We start from the raw sequence: 23,751 nt of genomic DNA, 5'->3' as shown, positions 1-23,751 counted from the left end.
GCACTATACTTGTGTAATCATGTTGGTTGCTGCTTAGCAGGCAGTTATTGAGAAGGAAGATAATACTTTCCAATGTGAGATCATTCTATACTGTATTGTGCTATTAGGTTTTAATCATTTAAATACAGGAAAGCGCACAAAATAAAAGCTACAAATACTGGCAACCATTTCCAATATACTGTGTGGCATATCTATGGTTCAATTAGTTTTGTTTTAAGGATGAGCAACTACCGTCACCTTTAACAGAAAAAGAAGTGAAAGGTATCTTTCTTTATTGAATGAAATGCACTATAGAGAAGGTGCAATGCGAAACACTACACTGATTCCTTCCAACAAAAATGCTGGAAAAATAGCATAGGATGAGAATCTTGCATTGCCACTGTGAATCTAATGGATAATACAGTGTCAAGCAAACAGGCGGTATTTATGCAAAACCAAAAATAGCTGCCCATGTCCCAGCTTGAAGCTTAGACTAATAAATGAGTGCCTTCATGTTACATTGCTCATTTTCAGGCAAGTTCATTTTTCAGGAAAAAAAAGGGCTCAAGCCCAATTTTTTCCATACAGATTTGGCACTCAAGTGGAAAGAGAAGGAGGAAGAGCAAAAGATCTGGACAGTTGAGAGGACAGATGAGGGTACATGTTGAGGCGCAGCTTCTGTCCCTCAGAAACTAGCAGCACTGTTTTTAAGTGTGTCTGTGCTTTACCATCTGGGCATTTCAGCCTGCCAGTGGTATATGGTTTATATTTCATTTAGGACCAGTTTCCTTTGATTTTCGTTCACTTTTTTGATCATGTTCATATATATGTAGCTTTGTCAAGGAAAAACAAAACAAAACAAAACAAAAGAGTAAAGAAAACCTTCATGTGTTTCTGTTGGCCTGAAGAAAATTGTGTTTTTATAGAACAGAACTCTATCCCTTTTTCCTGTCTACAAAGTTTCAGGCTAATCTAGACATTTGTGTCCTAAGAAATTCCTATAACAAGTGTAAGTCCCCATAACAACACATGAGACCATGTACTATACTTAATAAGAACAGCCCAGTGACTGAGAATGGTAGCTCCCTGTAGACATGCCAATAAGGCTATTATGCTCCAGAGCAAACTATAGAGAAAACCAACAATGCATTTTCCTCTGAACATAGTGCACCTGGTCTTGCCATGTGTGCTGCCTTAGTCTCTGATGATGTTTTGGAGGTAGGCCAGGGGATTACTGGGGAAGAAATGTGCCTTTTGCTCTCATTTACCATAAAGACGTGGTATTTGAGGGAAGATACCCTGTTAGCAGTGCAACCCAACAGTATCAGTATCAGCTGGTGGGGACTAAATTCAGCATCAAAACCTTACTGTAGACGGTGCAGAGTTTATCTTGCCCTGGAACCAAACAGGTTTATTCTAACTCATTTAGGAGAAGAGGTTGAAGCTAATTATCTGCTATGAGAACTGTGATATTCACCCCTTCTAAAGACTAAAAAGTACATTTTTAAAATTTTGCACACACAGACACATGGAGCTACATGCTACTGTATACAGAACATCAGACTATTACTAGACTTCCTGTGAGTAGAATTGTAAAAAATAGTTGAATTAAGTCTACTCACATGCAAACTGTAACAGAGCGTCTCGACTTAGGACGGTCCCAAAGCTGTTCTCTGCTTTACACTGGTACTTCCCATAGTCAGTGATCTCACTTGCATTTGTAATGATGAAGTTTCCATCAATGAAGCTGTAGCGGTAATCTGCCTCCGCATCCACCTCCGTCCCATTGATGTACCACCTGAAAAACATGAAAAGGAGATTTTAATATGTTCGTGGTGAATGAAAAGCTAATGAGCTGTGTGAGTAGGATTGCAATAAGGAGACAGACAAATATATGTCACACCTGTATGTGGGTGGTGGATTCCCCCGTGCTTCGCAGTGCATAACCACTTTCTTTTCATCAGAATCCAAAGGAAAAACAACATCATCTGGCTCCCGGACAAAAACAGGCCCAAACTCTTCACTTTCTGTGAGAAAAACAGATGTAAAGACAAGGATGATTACAAGTATCACAACAGGAGCGCCAATCAGTTTTATTGTCCAGTTACTTCTTCTATTACTCCCCAGTTTGCTTAGTGTAAGCACATATTTTGTACAAACATCCCTGTAGGAAACAAGATAATAGGAAGATGTACACCTCCACAGTGTGATGAAATTATAAGCAACAAAGCAGACTGTAACAATAACTAGCATGACATTCTGCAGCAGAAGGCAGATTTTCAGACAGATACTAACACTGCTGTGACATATTGTATAACTGATGCAGTTCATTCAGGCAGGCATTCTAGTAATCCTCTGCGTGAGAGTAAAAATTATTACTTCTCAAGTACATATAGCAAATTTCTTAAATTAGAAGTGTGATCATACAGTTAACTTGGCTGGGTATGATTCATATAGTAAAAACATAAAGGTTTAGAAATGTCACACCTTTAAGCTCAACCTTTAATGTTAACATGGGTCTTAAGACACTGGGACCTGAATTTGCAGTAATAATTCTTGGCCAGGTTTAGGAGGGTTAAGGTTGCACATCTGCAGTCCTCACGAGGAAGCACATATGTTCAGACAATGGTATCCAGTGGTATACAACCAGCATAATAGTACTTATCATCTCTTCTCCCAGATCTGTTTCCTTCTACAAATAATTTTACCAACCCCCCACTGAACAGAACACAGCCAATTTTTTATTTGTCAGGGAGGAAATGTTACAAGAACACAATCTTTCCTTTTTCTGTCAGTGTTCCACCATTGTTTCCTACCATCCTAATGGTCTCTGGCAGTCCTCTTTTTTATATAACAAGCTCTACAAACAAAATTACAAGAAATAAAATAAGCCTGTGGTAAAAACATTATCTATAAAAATGGACCCATCACCATTCAGACATCTATAAATTCTGGGCAAGAAACACTTACTCTAAGTATCCCATCTTTAAAATGGCATTACTCAATTGCAATATACAAATAAATGTAATGAAAAGAGAAAATATTGCATCCACAGGACAACAAGAACTTATTTCAAATGTATACATGATGTATACATGTATGCCACAATAGTTTTGTTTTTTTTGCTTCTTTTCTTCTTACTTTTCATTTTGTGGTGTTGAGATTACAACATCCTTCTCTTCAAAATCTAAGCCAATGTTGCACATGTATCAGGATTAAAATTTCATATATATGGTTTACATATCTGCTCATATCATAGTGCAGGTATCCCCAAGGTATAGAAATATGACATTTGGAGCACTGATGCTCTGTCATGGTGTGTCATTAAGTATACTGTATGCAGGATACATAGGGAGTGCTTTTGTCGTTTTTGTGGCTGGACTTGTGAGGCATACATGAAGATTTCCTTACTGCCTAACAACTCTGCAGATGGTGCACAAGTTGTTACAGAATGTTGCAATGAAATAAATATGAAAAGTGTGTAACATTGGGATAGTCTTCATATTTTTGCAGTAAGGAGTCCATTGAAAGTTTGAATTACAAACGCTTATATAATTTAAAATTTGTGAAATGCTATTTAATATCTACATGACTACCCGTAAGCCAAGCTGTTAAGGTGCTCTTGTTGCTGATTGAAGTGGCTCTCATGTAAAATTTGAACTCTCAATGGCACAAATGCACCCACATATCGATGTACTTCCCAGCCTAATGTGTTCTGCTTTCAGTCTCTGTTGCAATTCTCTTCTGTTCCTTTAGAGTACTCTCCTCTTTGATCCAGCCTTCTGTTAACACAGAAGAGACACACTTATTGTGGGTTTCCTAGGTATATTGCATCACAGAATTCAAGACTTTTCAAAGGACGGCTGAATCTTGTGTCCTTCAGAAGAACTGTTTTTCCATGAGATAATGAATTTTTGAAGAAAGTAAGCCCAGTAAAAACATGCTCTTTGTGTTGACACTTAACAGCCCAAAACTGCAGCTGAATTTCTTTCAGTATACTGTATAGATATTCATGCTGTGTTTAAACAGACACCTGGTACATTAACAATACAACACTGAAAGTCACTAACCTCGAGCACTTCTCACTATTTAGTAGGGCTGAATGATGTGCACACAAATCATGTTGTGATTATATTGGCAGATGTTGTGACTGCGAGGAGTCATGATTTTAGCTGGAATGGTCATTTTTGAATTTCATTTTTACTGAAAAACTTTTAAAATGATGATGATGTGATTTGTTTCCCTATGTGGGGAGAATATGATTTGTCGGCCAGGGCATCTCTCTGACACCACAAGACTCATTTAGGGTCTGAGGTGATACATTTTACTGTGATCAAAAAAACTGTCGCTCCTGAGATTTAGATATTGCACTTAGCCATACTGCGATTTTGATAATAATTGGATTAATTATGCAGCCCTACTATTTAGGAATGTTTTGATGACATGTATCCTCTTTTGCAGGGTACAGTACATTCACAAAGTATTCAGACCCCTTCAATTTATTACACATTTTGTTGTGTTCAGTTTAGAATACATTTTCAAAAATGTCTAAAATTCTCTTTTCACTTTGTCATTATGGGGTATTGAATGTAGACTCACAAGGGACAAACTGAATCGAAATGATTTTAGCAAAAGGCTTCAAAATGTGAAACAAGTGAAGGGGTCTGAATACTTACTGAATGCACTGTATGTGTACAATCTCACCCTTTGTCAGCAATTTACTGCTCTACAGGGAAATAAAAAGCTTTTGAATTAATACCCTAATCTGTGGAGGAAAATTAATCAATATCAGGTTGCAAACCTTGCTGTGCATATAAAGCAAAAGAATCCAGTGCTCGTAGTGTTACTAGTATTAAAACGTAAATAAAATACACACGTCTCTACATCCATTCATACATTCATTCAACAATACCAGGACACTTCACCCGTCTGTGTTTTGCTTGTGGAGGCGGCCATGGTGTGTGATGACATGATCTCTATTTCAAATGAAACCATAAGGTTCCTGGTGCTGAAACAAGCAAGAAGAGAAATTGGATAATATCATGGCCCAGCAGTGTATCCCGAGGGAAGAGACCAAATGTCTGCTGGTGTCTGCTGGTCACAGACTGCAGGCACTCGTTAACTGCAAAGATTTATAAATCAGTAAAAATGATGGCTTTATACGATTTTTCGCAGTTTGTGTTAATTCTCCAAATATATTTTCTTTCCCCTAAAATTGAGGGATGATGCATGTAAAGGGCTACAATTCCCATAGTGTCCATCTGATGTGGATGAAGACAACCTAGAATTAAAGCTGGGAGTTGGCACTTTAACTTCATGGTTATTGCTTTATTTTAAACCCAGTGTGCTTTAGCTAAGAGCCAAAACAACACAAGAAGTGTCATCATCCCTCCTGACTGCCCCGTAATTATGGTTAACTGTTGAGCCTGATCTGAATCCAAACATAATGTATATTGTTCTGCAGGGAGCCATAGAAAAGGCTATGTGTTCTGCTTGAGCTCACAGGCTAAACTAAACATGAGTTTGACTTACTTCAAAGAGGACAACTGAAGAACAAATATCAGATTTTATTCATGCTGTATACCAACGTGGAAGACAACTGACTTGAAGTTAGTCGTTATTGTCTTTTACCTTGTGGGACACCTAGTTGTTTAACTATTGCTGGAACTGTGCCCACTTAAAATACATGTGTGTGAGACCATATGGAATTATTAGAGAGTTGGATGAAGAAAAAACAGGTGCCACAGTCTGTGTGAGTGTGTGTGTAAAATTCAAACTCATACACAAGCTCAGAAGTTGTTTAAATCACTCAACTTCAAGTGCCATGGCCATCTGTCAGTCACAGAGCCAAAAAGCAATATCCTCTTTAAGCCACCAAAGGTGCATTACTTTATGGCATCCATTTCATTCACTGAACATCAATCCAGTGCAATGGTATAATGCTCTTGTCACCACTGACAATGGAGAGGCATTACTCTCACCTTGGTTATAGAGATGTAAGTCATTTTATGGTTACATAGTGAAAATTCTGTCAAAAAGTAAAGGCCGACAGAAAGATAGGCAGAGTTAAAAAAAAGAAAAAAAAAAAGAAACATATATAAGATCAAAACAAAGGTAAACAGAAAAAAAGAAAGATTCCTGCTTCCTGCCTGTGTTTAACTGAACTAATTTCATTCTTGCAAAGTGTGCTATAGCGAGATCCTGTTTGCCAATTCAGCAGCTACTTCAGATTTCCATTAATAAAGCACTCCAGATGCAGTAAGCATGGTGTGATTAATCATATATTAAATTATATGATCATTATATTCTTTAGGATTATTCATACTGTAAGTCAGGACAGCAAGTGACCCATGTAGATTTATGACAGTGTGTTTCCATGCTGTGTTTGGGGTATTAAATCTTACCTTTTGACTAAGATATCCATCATATCTACAGCTTCTACACTGACAGGAACACAGAGAGAGTTGGATATTGCCATGATCCCACTTCAATTTCACAAAGGGCATGACCGTGGTCACTGCAGACCATACAGAGTGATGATGGATAGGTGAGATTCATTTCTAGACCAAATCTAAACAGGCAGACAAGGCTGCACATATCAGGTGAGACCAGAGATGGCAGACTATTGGCAGAGTACAGAGATAGCAGAGTGCATTCGCACCAATCATGTTTGGAGGAGTTTATTCAAGCTCTGGAGTGTCCACCTTATTAGTTTGGTTCATTTCAGCAGGTGAGAACAAAGTCATCTGAACTCATGTGGCATCTCCCATTCAAACTGAGACTACCTGACAATTCAGGTCTCAGTCCTGCATGATGTGACTCCAATGCAGTTGGTTGGGACTGGTAATGTAATCCAGGACCAATAACAGGAAATGACCCAGAAAAGAAAAGTTCTTTTGGCAGAAAGAGACAGATGTTGACATATGATATCTACCAATTACTCCTAACAAAATACACTGAAGGCGAACCACTCTTTACAGATAATCATATTTATTTATTCAGCTTTCTCTTCCTGTTTTCTTAACTAATGAACACCACAGCGCTACACAGTGCTAAGCACTGTGTACACAGGGGTTCATTATCCTAAAGTTATGGATGAAATCTATGGAGAAAGACAAGTTTCCAAATTGCTACATAAACGAGCTATTTGTGAGGTAACTTGACTTTAATATATGGTTTGTTTTCTAAGTGTGAATGTGAACTTTAACAAACCAAAAGTAAAACAAAAAAACAAAACCTTTTTGGTTCAGACAAGAGCAAACAAACGGCAGGTTTGACTGCACGATTAGTTTTACCTTCACTCCGGTAGTCCTCCTGAGAGCTGAGCAGACTCAGGGCTGACAGGGGGTGACTGGAGAAAGCAGGCCAGTCAGGAGTCGCCAGCCCACCACCCTGGTGTTGTCGAGGTCTGCTGCGTGAGTTGAGCACTGACGAAGAGCTTTCTGGTTTCATTCGTAATACTGCTGCATATGAAATAGGCCGTGCTGCAACAGCTCTTGCAAAATCTGGAAAAAAAGGTGAAGCACAGAGAAGCATTACATAATATTTAGTCATGACTGCATGACACTGGTTCTAGGTGACAAAATTTGGGCCAACGAATGGAGTTTTAGATGAATATTTAGTGAAGTGTTGTATATGAGATGTCTAAATTGAGGGAAAGAAATGTTCAAACACTAATTTGACTGTTCCAAATAACTGATGAACTCAGTTTATCATTACAGTATGAGGACTCATTAGCCAAAAAAATGTGTCCTACAGGGCAGAAATCTTGCTGAACAGGGTTTCAGCACTAACAGAATCTAGAACGCAGGATAACAAGGTGTCACGATTCAGAGATAGCTCTGAGTGAAATAGGTGGAAAAACCTAGAATTCATTTCCAACTGCAGAAAAGACATACACTGTTGAAAAACATGAGCAGTAGTATCTGTGATGTAATAGACTTGTGAAAATCCGCATTTTGGCAACAAGGTGTAGATTTGGAGCTCTGAAGCCCGACTGCCCAAATCTTTTTTGTTAAAAGACTTAATATCTACTTAATGGCTCAATAATTTTCCAAATCACCACCAAGACACCTGTTAAAAAGAAGCAAAATTACAAATGAAGACCCCAGCTTCTTGTGTGAAAACTTTTTCATTGTTTATTTTGAGAAATATGCTAGGAGTCTTTCCCCCTTGCCTTTCATGTTATCAGTCTTTTTGTGGAGCACCTAGCACCCAATAGAAACACGTATGTATGTAAAGGCACTTATTATGCCTTAGGTGAAAACATGCACTTCTTACAAGGCACCACAGATACACTGCATATTCTGGAAATCACTCTTATCAAAGTCTCAAATTGGATAAAATGGAAGGTGTAACAGAACAGCAGAGAAACAGCTTCCTTTAAAGTAAAGGAGTCCATGGGGGTTCAGAATGATATTCTCTCTGAAATGTAAACGGCAGTTGAGGCTGTCACTAGTCATTTCTGTCACCATATTCCTCTACCACTCACTTTTAAGGAATTCAATCCACTTTATGTAGGGTAATTTGCCATTGTGTTGTCTTTTGTGATACTATAAATATAACAACTCAAGATTACACACACGCGCTTAGTTTCCCTATGACAGATGATAATCAATACATATTTTTCCCAAAGCAACTGTACAATAGAGCTACAACAAATAGCTGAAATTACTGATCATATGGAACCATTGCTGTACAGTTATAATGCTTAAAACTAAGATGAAAAAGACTAGAAGCTGGAAGCTCTGTAAGAGTCTAATCAGAGTTCTGCAAGGGGGGGGGGTGTTTTGCACTTCATGATAAAGTGCTATGAAGGAACTGAACAAAACTGAGAAATAATTATGTGCCTTCGGGGATTTCTCAGCTGCAAAAATACTACTATCTACAAATGGAGAGTGGGCAATTATGTATCACATATTCTGGGTAGAAGCAGGATATGGAACTCCATTTGAAAATAAAGGTATTGTGAGTTTGGAAATTGATAAGCAAAGCAATTAGTACTTGGTTAGTAGTCAGTTAAATCATTTATCTTGCAGAGAATCAGCTCAGTTGAGGTGTAAACCACATTTCTGCTGTTGATGCCCACAGTTGAGTGAACAATGCAGAGCCTTTCACCTCTTCTCAAAATATGCCTCTTACAGCTGGAAAAGTCAAAAACCACGCTAACTCAAAGTAGTGAAGAATAGAGAAAAATAACAGGATCAGACTAACACACATATTTCTTATTTGTAGCCCCTATGACTGAATACCACCTTAATCATAAAATGTGTACATTGTGTATATTAGCTCATTTTATTGTGTTTAACATACATTTAACATGTAGGAGCAGTCATTTTGTTAAACAACTGGTTTTCTAACATCTAATTAGTCTCGGAAAAATGTGCAGTGACTTAATGTCATTTCTCAAAAGACATGTTTTTGAAAAGGGTCTTTTCATTTACCAGCAATTACTGGGTTTAATGCCCCTTCATTTCAACCACTGGTTTCCTTTTGGTTATGGTTTATTTATTTCTCAGTCTTTTTATTTATTTATTGCACATTGCACTTTCTGAGCAATATAATGATGATCCATTGTCTGGTTTTTCACACTTTTGCATCTCTTGTGCGATTCTGTTTATCCAGTTTTGTCCTTGCTATACACAGTAATTAAGTTCCACTATTACAGCCTCTTCAAAAAGTAACAGTAAATTATAGCAATATAATAGATATAGAAAATGATCTGTTCTCAGAAACATTCTCTCTGACACTCAAAACTCCATCACAAGAATTCAGAAGGTTTTCTAAGCATCAGCTGCCGACTTGCCTTTGTTACTCAGGTGAAGTCAATTTGCACTAATGCCTGGATGGAAACCAGAAGGGAAGCTACTGTTTGCAATGTTTTGTTTAACATGCTCATTTACCCAATACTGAGCAGTGACCATGAGACTCCTGTGTGACAAAAATTTAGCTAAATGCATCATCAAGGAAATTCATGTTATTGATATCCTCCAATCCTACCAAGGAAATATGAAACGGTATTATGTTAAATCAATGTTTAATTGATAACTATTTTCTCATCCTTTATATTTGAAACAAAGCTTTTTTTAGGCTGCCATGCACATCTGGATGGTGAGACCCAGACAGTGGATGCTTAGTAGATCAATGTGAGTCCCACTCATGATCATGTTTCCCGCTTTGATTTGTTTTTTGCTCAATTCAGACCAGAATCTACAGGTTTTTTTTAACTGCCAGGAACCAAGCTGTCAGCAGCAGACTGGACTTTAGTCAGTTTCTTGCATACATTTATATATGACTGAGCACAAATCTGCATCTCTCTGACTGACAACTGTGACACTGCTGTGACAGTTGCAGTGTGTTTGAGAAATTCAACGAGTGATGACAAGGAAACAGCTTGTTATAAAATAAGTTGATCCTGTTAAAAGATGACAGTTGGGCCGAGTTCATTTAAATAAAAGTTCCAAATACTGTCAAGACAGAAGCCTTATATATTTAACTACATGGGAGATGTACAGGTAGACAAGCCATATCATGTCAATGCCAGCTTGCATTGTTCTGTTGTGGTAATGTAAGTAAATCTATCAGACTTAATCCATCATTATACTGATACTAGAAAGGTATCACAATACCCTGGCGCTAAAAACAGTACTAAACCCCATTTTATTAGTATCGACACTTTAGGAGTATGAGTTGCATCAATGTATGACAGTGGAGCTGTGTCTTGTGTGCAGCACTCTGCTTCTAACCGTTTTTTTTGTTTCTTTTTTCCTGTAAGGGATATTCTGTCAGTAAGAGCCTATTCAGTCTGCATACTGTTCTTTCAAGTGAAAGTTATAAAAGGTCGCATTCCCTTTTCCTAGGAAAATAAAATTCCAGACTGGGGCTAAATTCTGACAAATTCAACCTACTAAAAAAAGTCTCTTTTGTTTGTTTGACTACTGAAGCCGACAGGCACTTGCTCTTGTCAACTGTCACCTTCATCTGATAAAAGCAATGACCCTTGCGGATCCCCCTGATCCCTATCTTTCAGAGGGTGCAAAATCACAAACAGTCATTGTTGAAAGGGCTGCACCTGCTGCATTTCAGGAAGCTCTACAGCAATGCCATCGGTGATCGTTTCAGGTCTTAACACCACCATCATGATAACATCAACTAAGGAGACAATGGCCATTTTATCCTTGAACAAAGAAGAAAAAGCCAAATGTTCCTGTTACCATGTCCCTATTAGTATATCTTAGGTTGTTAGGTTGGTTTACTTTAGCGGTGATCACCTTTCAGTTTACTATATTAATGCATTAAGTCTAAGTTATTATGTAGTATGACCAACCAGTGAGACTTACATGGCTTTGAGACAAGGGACTTAATGTATAAATTAACCAACAACAGAGGTTAAGTTGAGGCTAAAGGAGGATGACATGCTTCCAGTGAACCAAAGATAGACCTGGGAAAGGGAAGACTGGGGAGAATCTCACATACTTGTATTAGATTCACTTGTATGGGGCTGTTGGGTTGGCACTGCACAAGAGACAATGTGTGAGTCTTGGTCTTGCCTGCAGCCTCCAGACTGTGGTGTGAAAAATTAATTAGAATAACATGCAGAAAGTAGGTGAGACGCTCGTGGGGGCTCAAGTAGACGGACATGATTAGCCATAGCCTGCAAGATTAATGAAGACCTTCACTGGGAGATTATATTGACTGAAGCTGATTAGGCTTGAGAACATTTATTCAGTGGAATATCATTACAGATAGAACAATCCATACATCATATGCAACCTCACCTCACCTCCTATCACAGTGGACTACTTACTAAAACCCAGTCTTTCTTCCTTATCCTTGGTGGACTATGAGGATTGTATGAGTTGCTTCAACCTTGCCAGAGTAATGAATTGATGAGACTGCTGTGGTGCCGTATGATATATGGTATTAATGCTGTCGTGCTCCTTAATGGGAAGTGTGGGAGTCTCTGTCCAGCATGCTTGGTTTTTACTGATATTATTATTATATGTTTAATTACTTAAAACCTTTGGAGATACAACATAATCCTGCAGTAAAATTACACAAAATTAGAGGCTGTACATGTTCTCTGTTTCTAAAATATGAAGGAAACTTTTCTAATTAACTTGAGGCTATGTGGCACATGATAGCAAGACTCTGTTTCACAAACTTTGGCACCAGCACACAGGCTCATTGTATGCACTTGTGTACTACGGAAATCCAAATTCAAAATCCCCGGGCACTGATTATTGTGTTGATCACTGTACACACCAAAGACAATTGACTGCCAAGACTTGAATGCCGTGCCCAACTTCTCATGCTAACAAAAATCCACAATGACTTCTTTTTTTTCCTTTTTTTTTCAGTGCCTGGATGTTCGTTGTGTGTGTAAGAGAGGCTGTCACAAGTCAGGTTCTCCTGCCAGTTGGAGAAAGTCCATCACTCCCTGATGGTGCCACCAAAAATAGATCCCAAAGCTCTTGTTTTTAGTACAGATTAGCAGTAGAAAGTTAATAACCTACAGGATTGTGACAAATGATTATTGCTTCATGCTTGCAGTGACAGGCATATGCCATTTGGGTTAGTAGGATATTGGGACATTGGGAAATGCAGTTGACCTCTGTGGATTGGAGGTGACTTTTAACAAAGCTCCATATTCTCATGTTTATTTTTCAAGGTATACAATCACAGCAACATATTCATTGCAGGGTCCAGCACTGTGCAGGGCATGCAAATATTCATCAATTTCCCCATACGCAACCATATTTCAGTTGTATGACTCTTTTGCCCTTGGTGAAAATGACTTCCTGCATCACTTATACAGCACTACACATCTATATTCCCTGCAACCACTTTTAATATTGAGACACCTCAGAGTAAGCTGAGGTACAGCTGAATTACCATTCCACACTTAACACTCCAAGCAACATTGTATTGTAGAGACAAGTACAGAGGAAAATAAAACAGAACAGAGGGACTATTGTCTTCAAAAGTGAGCATTTCCAGAATATTCAGAGAGAGCAGTAGGTCAATAATGCATTACACAAGCCATCATGTCAAAAGTATCATAAAAGACAAAGACTGCATCACACCTCTGGGAACAGCTGCTCATGGCTCCTGCTGCTGATAACACTGAAAACCAGTTTGAAGTGCGGCACTTTCACTAAAATATGACATATTTCTGATAGTTGTGAGTGCTAAAAGCATGCTCAGCTCTCAGTGCTGTTTTGACTAAAGTGGAAAACCACTATTATTATAGATTTTCTTGGTTACCAATGGTCCATCTTTAGCCAAGACATTGTTGAGTAAAATTCTCCCTCAAAATCACAATCTACAGACTTCACATCCAACAGGTTTTTTTTTTTTTTTTCCTGTATCACAGTTAAAAAATCAATACCCTGATGTCATCAGAACTGCAGACATAATGGAGGGCAGTAATTTGACTCATTTGATATCAGTTATTGATAAGGCAATGCTCATGTGTTAATGTGTGCATGGATGATGACAGGAAATAAAAGTTCCTTCAGGAGAACTGATAAAAGTCCAGTGAGAGTCATCCCTCTAAAACAGCCAAACAGGAATGAGCCCAGAAATGTTTCCCAAGGTTGAAGAACAAAGAAAGCAAACAAAAGTAAAGAGCTGCCGTTGCTTGTTCTAAGAAAACAATATGCCTGAGGACAATACTGACGTATAGTGTGCATGTACTTTCCAGGGTTTCATGTGATGCCCATAACATTTCATTTGTATACACTGTTATATTTCCTTGCCCTCTCATTTGACAACTAGAATTATCACCTCGTGGTTGTATGCCTCCATCAACCAGTTGAGTTGAAGTTTCTATCCATGTCTGTCCAGGCTCAAATAATGTATGTATTGAAGACTTTGAGGGGATTTAATAAAAGCTAACTGTATTTTATCATAGTTATTGTAATGCTTGACTTATGGCCAAAAATCAGTTTACAGTTCATCACATCAGTTGAGTCCAAGTGGACATTTTGCCAGATGTAGAGGTCACAGTGACCTTGAACTTTGACATTTGACCACTAAAATCTCAGTTCATCCTTGGGTCCAAGTGAATATTTGTGCCAAATTCAAAGAAATTCCCTCAAGGCATTCCTGAAATATTGCCTTCTCAAGCATGGGACGGACAGACAGACAACCTGAAAATATAAAGCCTCCACAGCTGTCACAGGCACAGAGGCAAAACAACATGAGACTTTATGCAGGAAGAAATGTAGCCATAATTGTATAAATGGAAAAATGGATTAATGCAGTATGTACATGAAATATGGTGATCATCTAGTACAGCAAGTTTCATTAAGTGTATGTTATCCATACTTAACAATAACTGTGCAATTAAAAATGTAGACTTTATATATATATATATATATATCCTGTCTACTGTAGATGGAAGTAGAAAACAACTGGGCCACCATATAAAACTCAGTCATGCATGCACAGTATGCTAATGCGACAACTGTGTAACTACAATTTAATTTTCAACCAATTGAAAATTTTTGGTGACATCATCATTGTTGAAAGGTTAATGACCTTTGAGGTTAATGATCATATTTGACTGAATTTAAAAAAATGAACACTACACACAACAGAGTCTTCACTTACATGTAATGCCAATAAGATACAAGATGTACTCAACAGGAGGCTGATTTTACAAGCTTATATTCAGTTTGTCTCAAACTTGGAACATTTTAATTGGTTGTGTTCCAGAAAATCCACATATTGTTCACTTTGATGGCTGAAATGGCAATTTTTATTAAGACAAAATTAGATATGGTCACACTTTTCTCTCTAAATGAGTATGGAATGTAAAGGCGGAAAAATCAATTTCACAGTAAGCCATATAACGCCTATCAGAAAGAGCCAACCATTTTTTTGGAGAGGCAATTATTTTGCAAAGCAGTAAGACAACAAGAGTCTGTTGGCCTCAGATACCTATAATGAACAGGCAGAGCAAATTCTGCCAACTATATGCACCTAAGGTACCAAGGAACCAAATCCTGAGATCAAAAATCAATAGACAGAATTGATTCAGCTGAAACAAATTAGCTGCACAAGACACTGAGTCCCTGTTTATAAACTTGATAAACTAGTTGAAGTCTTGCTAAACAGAAAACCTTTGACTTTTCTATAGCAGGTTCCTTTCTAATATAGAGTTTAGTTCATTCAAGTTACTAATAAGTATCTCTTAGTTTGTGATGGTAATCACAGTAATATGAATAGCAGATGATTACTGCCTATGTTAAGGTTATAAACAGTTGAGTAGAGTTTGGGTGAGGTTAACAATATGGTATAGGAAGACACGTCACCACAAAATAGTTGGGAGAAGGTGGACAAAATAATACTATAGTGAGCAGTGTGGTGGCCCTTGAGGACAAAGTACTGCACATAAAAGAGTGAAAGCACAAACATCAAGGGAAATTTCTTCTAATGTGCAAAGACAGATAGAAATAAGGAAAACACATTCAACAAGAATTGCTACACCAGAGGTGCTGCAGACCAGTAGTGGGAGTGATGGGTTGAAATTAGGCAGCAACATTAACTTTTTTTGCCTGCCCATCAGACTTTATGTACCTAACTCTAACCCTTGATTATCCAAATACTGTATGTTTGGATATTTGTTCTGACATTTTCAGAGATTATTTTGTCGAAGAAGATGAGGTACAGTGTTGAAGCACAACGACCAGAGACCAGCTGAGCTGTCGAGTTTAAACTCATGAGGACAGGAGGACAAACAGCAGCGTTTTTGCTGACATCAACAGCTCAGCTTGGCTCAGGTAAACAGACTTTTTTAGCAAAAAAAAAATCTGGTGAGTGTAGTAAGAGATAATATCTGCTATCTAATCTGTCCAACTATTCAACTGTCCAATAAAACATGTCTTTATTATGTATTCATCTTTACCTTCAGACACACTGGTTGCAAAAAATATCATATTTCAACTCTGAGACCAAATTTTACCTACCAAAAGAAATTATAACATATATTGGAAAGTCTATGGTCAACAGAGCCAGTAACAAATTACCAAAGGGCTTGCCAAGATAACACTGTTCTTCCCAGGATGTTGGTACACACTGACTGGTCATCACAGGATGAGATGACTGCTGGTCGCAACCGACATGGGGGGTTTTCAAATCTCAGTAGGTCTAAACAGACATTATTTAAATAAACTCACCACATATTTAAAATCTAAACGACTACTTTCTTGCCCAAAAAAATATTAAAACTTAATTAAGGGTTAGGTTTGGTCAAGTACATGAAGTGTCATGAGCGGGGAAAAGTAATGCTGCTTATCTAAATCAAGCCCATCACTTCCCTCAGGCGTCCTGGCGCACCTCCAATGTAGCAATGCATGTTCCCAAGGTTGATAAAGTAATTTGGCTATTTAAGTTTCTTGTTTCATCAGTGAGGTCATTGCTGGTGAATATGGATATAAAATCTTTTGGTTGGAGATTTTATTCTGACCAGGGGTTTCTCACTGGTTTGAGTATTTTAGCACTCGCTGTCTTGATGTTGTAATGCTGTTTTTTGGTTCATGGTTTTAATGTGACTTTTTCAGAGAGCGTGAAAGGTCTCTTTAATTGCCTTCATAAGTTTTTGTGGAGTATGGAGTAATGGTCGAAATAAGTAGTGAGTTACTGTTGCCTCACTATTTCTCCTACACATCCCCCACTCCTGTGCTTATGCAAATAAAACTTGTGTATCTGTTAGCATAAATGTAGAAAAGAACACATATACAGTACTAAATAGAGTCTACTATATTGTTGGGTTTCTCACCGACAGCCACACTCACACAGGTGGTGCAAGCCCAGATTTGGTGGCCTCTGGCACATTCTAATGCCACTATTCCATCATATACACTGATCCTAACGAGAATTAGGCTTATTGTGGCCACACAGTTCATATAAAAGCTATCAGTACCTAAAACCACACCTAATCCTGACTGATCAAAACATTCATTCATGGTTCTGAGGTTGTGCTGTCTGAATCCTCTACCCACTCTATAAACAAAAACGCTTTGTCTAATTCTTATTTAACAAGGGATTTAAAACTAAAACACATGCTGCATCAGTACAATAACTGAAAATGTTACACATTTCCATTTCCCATGCCATTAATTCTAAATTAAAATATTCTTCTCAAATATTGAAATTACAATCAAAACTTTAATAAGGAATATTTTCAAATACCCTTGATCAACAAGTTACTGCAACTGGTGTTTTCCCATCTAATGAGGTTGTCCCCTCTCTGTGCAATCAATGCAATTCTTAATGTGTTTTATCATCAATTATTTTGGTAATATTTGTCAAACACTCTCTGCTCTCTAGTCAGCAGGACACAACCTCTCAGGGGCGTGCATGCACGCGCGCGCACACACACACACACACACACACACAAACACACAGACACACATTCAGGGCATGTGTGGGCGGGACTGATAGAAACAGATAAGTACATTTCTCTATCAGTATGCTTTCATTGTTTAGAGGTGGAGGCTAGTGGTGAATGTCCATGCATAGTGAATCGAAACTTGTTAATCAAAACTATTTTATTACAATCAAAAATTAATATAATAAAGCAGCCGGCTGGACATAAATGAGTTGTCGACTGTCTGGCTGGCAGCTGGTGCTTATGGAAAGCCCTGGACAAGTGAGGCTAGCACTGTGTGTTTGACTACCAGAAACTCCCACAGTGTTATTGAGTGCATAAACCCTCCTCTGGTGGGTTGAAAGAACCATTAAAAGGGCAGAATCCATTAGACTGGCAAACACATGCTCTAGACTTACCAAGGGAGACACTTGATCTGGAACTTAAAATTGTGCACTCAATGCTAATCGTGCAAGTAAAGATGTGCTAACAGAAAAGGACTGCCACGGTTTTGGCCACTAAAGCTAGGGAGATGTTTAAAAGCTACTTTGGATTAGCATGCATGTCCACTAAATGGATTTTTTTGTCTTTTTTAATAAAGTAGGAAAGTATTTATCAGGTAATACTTGTCAGGCCAGTCAGCCCTGCTCTTCAAATTGTTGTCATGCAAATGTAGAAATGTGGCTTTATCACTGGCTGATGCTGTTCTGCAGTCTAGAGCCACCATAGACCTTTATTGAAAAGGTGTGGAAAAACACTGTCAAATCTCAACACCACAATGAGAATGCTCAATGAGCCATGGTATCCCCACTTTTTCTCAGATTTAAATGCAAAATTCATCATTTCAAAAATGTGGATTACTCCTCTCCATGTGTGAAAAGACACAAGGCCCCTCTCACATCCATAAATGATGATTCTCCTAGCTGTGTCACATTTACAACTGCTATGTGAATGCAGTAGACTGCAGTGCGTACTGCAACATTTTCCTAATATCAGTGCTAAAAAACATTTTTCCGTAAAACAATTTTTCACTATTATTTCTGCACATTACCTTTGGAATTTCTTACCTGAAAGGCCACTGATGATAGACAGGAACAGAAATGGTTTCCATGGTGACCCCATACTTGTTGAAGAGGGTCCCTTCTGCAAGAATGTTAGCAGGTCTGCTTCTTCATTAAAGCTGTGCCTACAAACAGAGAGAAAAAAAGCACATCAGTTTGTGGGATGATGCATCACATACATTCACACAGCACAACTCTACCACGTTCCAATTCACTGTGCGAATCTCACCGAGTGACATCTTGGTATTTGGTTTCTTGTCTTATGATCATAGCAATGTTGATGACAAGATTAACACACTCCACGGTTACTTGTAAAATAATACAGCTGGTTACAACGAGTTTTGCTTGTGACCTCAATGTGCACTCCATAGTTTGACATGGAACAGCAGTTTATGTTACCTCTGCAGTAACTGGTGTAAAAAACGAAGTCAACAGAGTTTGGACATTTCTTGTTATTTATAGAACATACAGTATGTGGTTTAAAAAAAAAAAAAGCTCTATAGGATTCAAAACATAATTTCTATTTATTCAACAAAAGCAATGTTGATTTGATTGTATGTTGTCAGTTAAATCCTCCTGGCTCCTCTGATCTCTTTATGGTCTATTACGGCTCTTCAACTCTTGAAGGTCTTGTGCTGAGGAAAATGTTTCATGGAATCATTCACACTGTGACTGTCACCGACAGCACTAACGAGACTCTGAAATAAGCAGCCACTCATTTGTCTTTACCTGTCACTAAAATCCAATGCACTTGCCTTAAACGCAAAAAATCAGGTACTCTCTGTTTGCATATCTGAGGTGCAGAGTTTGTTCTTGTTTTTAAGTTTTTACAACTTTCAAAGCAAATGAAAATGAATGGTGTTGCCTAGATAGATATTTGCAGATTTTACTAGTGTGTTACTGAAAAAAAAAACCTCACACACACACACACATACACACACACACACACACACAAGGCTAAAGGGCCTGCCTAAATTGCTGCTGCTGGGAACATATGATTTACTGCACCAATATTTCATATAGTTTTTGGTTAATACTTAATATTCCCTGAATGAAAACACAGTCATCTACGTAAGCATTTAAACACAACAAGGTGAACCAAAAATATACTGCATATAGATGATCATTTTACCTGACCTATTATCTGACATCAACTAAGTGCCCATATATAATAAATATCCCAATGTCCTCCCTGTCGAACTAGGTTGTCTTTTGTCTTATACTTTTTGTGTTCATGTTCCGACAGTAACAAAATGTGAACATAATTGCAACAATGCAGTTAGCTCAAAATAAGTGGTCCTAAAGTTGAGGCTTTCATCATATTTAACTACTGAAATCTTCAATAGCACCATTATGAGTTCAGCATTAAAACATGACCACAATAACAAACTCATTCAGGAGAAAGTGACGTATAAAACACTGCACCTCTACTTATGGATGCAATTGTATTCGCAAACAATGCTAATGGGGTACACTGCTGATGGTGAGTAGGCTCACAGCATAAAGAGAATAAGGTGTGCTGACCTTGGTGTTTTCCCTCAGTGCCATTCATCTCCACACATAAGCAGCATTTTTTCCATTTATCTGATATTTTCAAACAGTCAAGGTGTTTTGAATGCAGACTCCCTCAGCTTGTTTCTCTCTCTCTCTCTCTCTCTCTCTCTTCCTCTCTTATCTCATTCGCAGTCTCTCTCATCTTCATTTAAGTTGTCTGTGTCATTAGGATCATTAATGCAGTGGCAGAGACAGCTCTGAGGGTTGAGGGAAGCATGTCCAGATCCAGCAGGAGTCGTCTCACATTCATCATTTATGCCTCCTTGTCTTTGCCTCACCTCATTTGCCCCCTGTCCTCCCAGAATGCACCAGCAGTAGCACTACTGGGTTAAACAATTAGTGACTTAGCAATTAGGCTATCTGTAATTTAGAGACAGAAAGAAAGAACCAGAAAGAAATAGAGAGAGAGAAACAAAGTGAGATAAACAAACACAATTATCCATTTCCTTCTTTGTAATGAAAGCTGTTTTTGCTGTTTTTTGTTGCTTGTTCCTCATATGTAATCTGCTACTCTTTGCTGTAAGTTTAAGCCTTTCCCTTACTGCTGGTATTTACTGCTTAAATTTAAAAACTGAAAAGGGGGGCTGACACTTAATGTTGCTATTTCTTGGTTCTCGCTCTCTTTGCTCACTGGTGTAAAGCATTAAATAGCTGAAGGCTGATTGTCTAGACAACTTTCTGCAGAGGCTGGTTAAAACTGCTCTCCTTTTTGGAAAAGGTTCTCACCCTCCTTCACCTCTTTATGACCTTCCCTGCATCTCACTTGCATAACGCATAAAAATAGACCCCATCATGACAGTTTGGTAGAACATGAGCAGAAGCCAATTGTATTCAAACGCACAAATCAGCTGAGGAAAGGATGCCTTCTCCATCCCATCTTTCAACACCACACAAACTTCACAACACACCAACTTCCACATAAGCCTCCAGTTAGTACCTGGGGTCAGATACTAACTCTTTGCTTACAGAAATTCATTACAAGCTTCTGTTTTATCTTCTCTGGCCTGGAGGGTGTTTTTGCAGAATAGAAGATAAAGTTCTTCCAAGACGTTCACATCAAACATGGAGTACTGTCATGAAACTCAAAGATTCTCCACTTTTGGTTTGGGTCATTTTGGCAGGTAAGATAATATACTGACACCATCTTAAAATCCCCAAAATATTGCAGGAAATAATTCCAAATAGCAAAATTCCGAATATATAATGAAAATAATTATTGGGTACATATGACAGCCACATTGCAAAACCTGACAGATAAGAACACATATGGATCTAAAATAAGTAAAATTGGACCTTTTTCAAGAACAATATCATAAGTTGCATTTTTACATTTGTACAATACACTTGAGAGCACACGTGATTAACAGTTCAATCAGATGTCAGTCTTACAGTGCACTGGATGATTTGATGTTTTGTTTGACACAAAGTGGCAGACCTAGGTTAAGTGTTTCATGGCTCACATATGTGCAAAGTGCATATGGAACGGCTTATTTAAAGTTTAGGAAGAAGAAGCGTGAGCACTGGATATGTCTCAGTATCAACAGATACCCATCGCTCTGTCAGTGTTGAAAATGAAAAAGTGCTATTAAATAATGGCTATTATTTAAAGTTGCAGTGGTACTAAATAAAGTGTGAGTGCAAGTGCACACAACTTGTATGTTGTTTCAGCAAATGTGGATACAGTGACAAAACCTTTAGAGAACATACACTATCATGAAACTTTATTTACCTGTGCCTTACAATCACTGGGTTATAAGATATAAATATCTCTCGTCTTCTGTCATGTATTTATCATTCTGAGAGAACATGGGTCCCTTGTGTGTATCAAATCAGGTTGGTCTGCACTCAGGCAGCCTGAAGTTCACCTCACTTGACTTCTCCATGTTTCACAGAACTCTGCCAGAAATGTCATTTGTGGACAAGCTTCTACTTTCCAGTCAACCATATATATGTATATGGAAGAAGAAACTGGTAGACCTGTTTTCAATTCACAAGAGACACACCTACACAAAACATATACTGTAGGCTTTAGATCATAATGGCATGTAAATGGGTGTGCAATCAGGCAGGAATATGAAATGTTCAATCCAACAAAACATGAAATTAATGACAGTATGGAACCGACAAGCAAAGCTTAAACATAACAACTTATACACTACCCATCAATTACACAGATAAAAGTATTAACTAAAATGTATATTTAAATCTCTCAAAGTGTATAATGTGGCCAGTCTTCTATCTTTTTTTACTCATGTGACAATTATTATTATTATTATTATTATGAAAACAATTATAAAGGCTTTAACTACAGGACCCTGTACAGCCAGAGCATCATATACCTGAAGCATGCTTACTTTCATGTCAGTGTTTCCCTGAATGAGGAATCTCCCCTGCGACTTGTCCCTGGTGTGGGCCATATACTGTACATTTAAGGGCTGTGGAGCTTGACTGTGCCACACAGGCAATCACAGCTCAGACAGATGATTATTAATGAGGTAACGTGCAGGGTGCAACAAGGTGCACTGACATATCTGAGAGCAGTGCCTCTACTTTGTCTCATTGCTGTCACATCATGTAGATATGGTTTCCCCAGCTAAGGTTCAACAAACCAAGTCTCAAGCGTCACCACAAGCAACACTCTCACATCCTCATCAAATGCTTGTTGAAGAATATTGTGTAATTTCAAGATAATTCAGGACAGGGAAGTGGTCATATGCTTCTGAAAGGACGCAAGAACAGGGGTAATTAGTGGCTGATGGCTGGTTTTTAGTTAGTACCCTGGCAGCTGCAGTTTGAACCAACTGTAAATAATTTAGAGCAGCTTGATTGAGAATTACAATTTTCTATATGGGAGAAAATTAAAGTGAAAGTGTGAAAGTGATCCATGGAAGACAAGACAAATCGATTTTTGCAATATTTCTTAGCTGAAGAAAACAGGACTGGATGAGTTTAGGAACATGACAGTCAAAAGTCATATACTGATAAAAGATGATACCTAAATTCTTAGCAGTACATTTGATATTTAAGTGAAATGGACCAATAAAAAAATGCAAAGTTATCAGGTCCAATTAAAAGAATTTCTGTTTTTATCAGGCTTTACGTAGAGGAATTTAAGAGACATCCTATCTTTGCTGAGCGCTAAGCAATCACCGCTCAGGAAGGCAGTTGGTTTAGCAGAGAAATAGATCCATGTATCATCAGCATAACAGGGGCAGGCTGCGTCTTGAAAGCAGCTGAACAAATGACCCAGAACAGAGGAAGCATGTACAATGGTAAGAGGATTGGTCCAAGGACTGACCCCTGAGGGACTCATGATTGCTGATATGAATATTAAAGCTGTACCTACCCAGTTATGTAACCTATCAAGTAAAATGACATGACCAAGTATCAAACACCGCAGTTACACCAATTAGAAAAAAATGGAATATTCACCTTTACCTGCATGCATAAGGATGTCATTGGTCCCTCTTGGTAATGTGGTCTAAATACTATGCTTGTGGTTAAAGCTGGATTTAAATTTATGAAAGATTTTATGAACCTCAACCATCTTCAGGAGTTGGTCCATAACGATTTTTTCAAGGCTTTTGGATAAAAAGGGGAGCTTGGAGATTGGTCAATAATTCTCTGATGGGGCTGGGTCGAGAGTGGGTTTTTTAAGAAGTGGCTGAACATTGGCAATTTTAAAATAGTCAGGTACGGACCCAGATGTGAGAGAGTAGTTGATAATAGAGAGAAGGCTAAGACCTAAGACATAAAATATGGATTTAAAAGAAATATGGG

General features: G+C 38.1%; 1 protein-coding gene across 3 annotated transcripts in view; it reads right to left on the bottom strand.

Moving 5' to 3' along the window:
* The window catches only part of cntn5 (contactin 5), a 100,201-nt gene that overhangs the window by 50,384 nt on the left and 26,066 nt on the right, over positions 1–23,751 (bottom strand). For all 3 annotated transcript variants that reach the window (XM_071496390.1, XM_071496389.1, XM_071496391.1), the window contains 4 exons: positions 18,424–18,542; positions 7,275–7,484; positions 1,883–2,006; positions 1,602–1,777 (listed from right to left, as the gene is read on the bottom strand). In XM_071496390.1, the coding sequence (XP_071352491.1) occupies positions 1,602–1,777; positions 1,883–2,006; positions 7,275–7,484; positions 18,424–18,478 (565 nt within the window). In that variant the 5' untranslated portion in view covers positions 18,479–18,542. The remainder of the gene's footprint in view (positions 1–1,601; positions 1,778–1,882; positions 2,007–7,274; positions 7,485–18,423; positions 18,543–23,751) is intronic.

The sequence above is a fragment of the Trachinotus anak genome, unplaced genomic scaffold (genome assembly GCF_046630095.1).
Source record: "Trachinotus anak isolate AG129_WGS33_773 ecotype Australia unplaced genomic scaffold, CSIRO_AGI_Tana_v1 ptg000014l, whole genome shotgun sequence".
In the NCBI taxonomy this organism is placed as follows: Eukaryota; Metazoa; Chordata; class Actinopteri; order Carangiformes; family Carangidae; genus Trachinotus; species Trachinotus anak.
The sequence above is the reverse complement of the archived record's forward strand: the minus strand, read 5'-3'. Positions and strand labels throughout refer to the sequence as shown.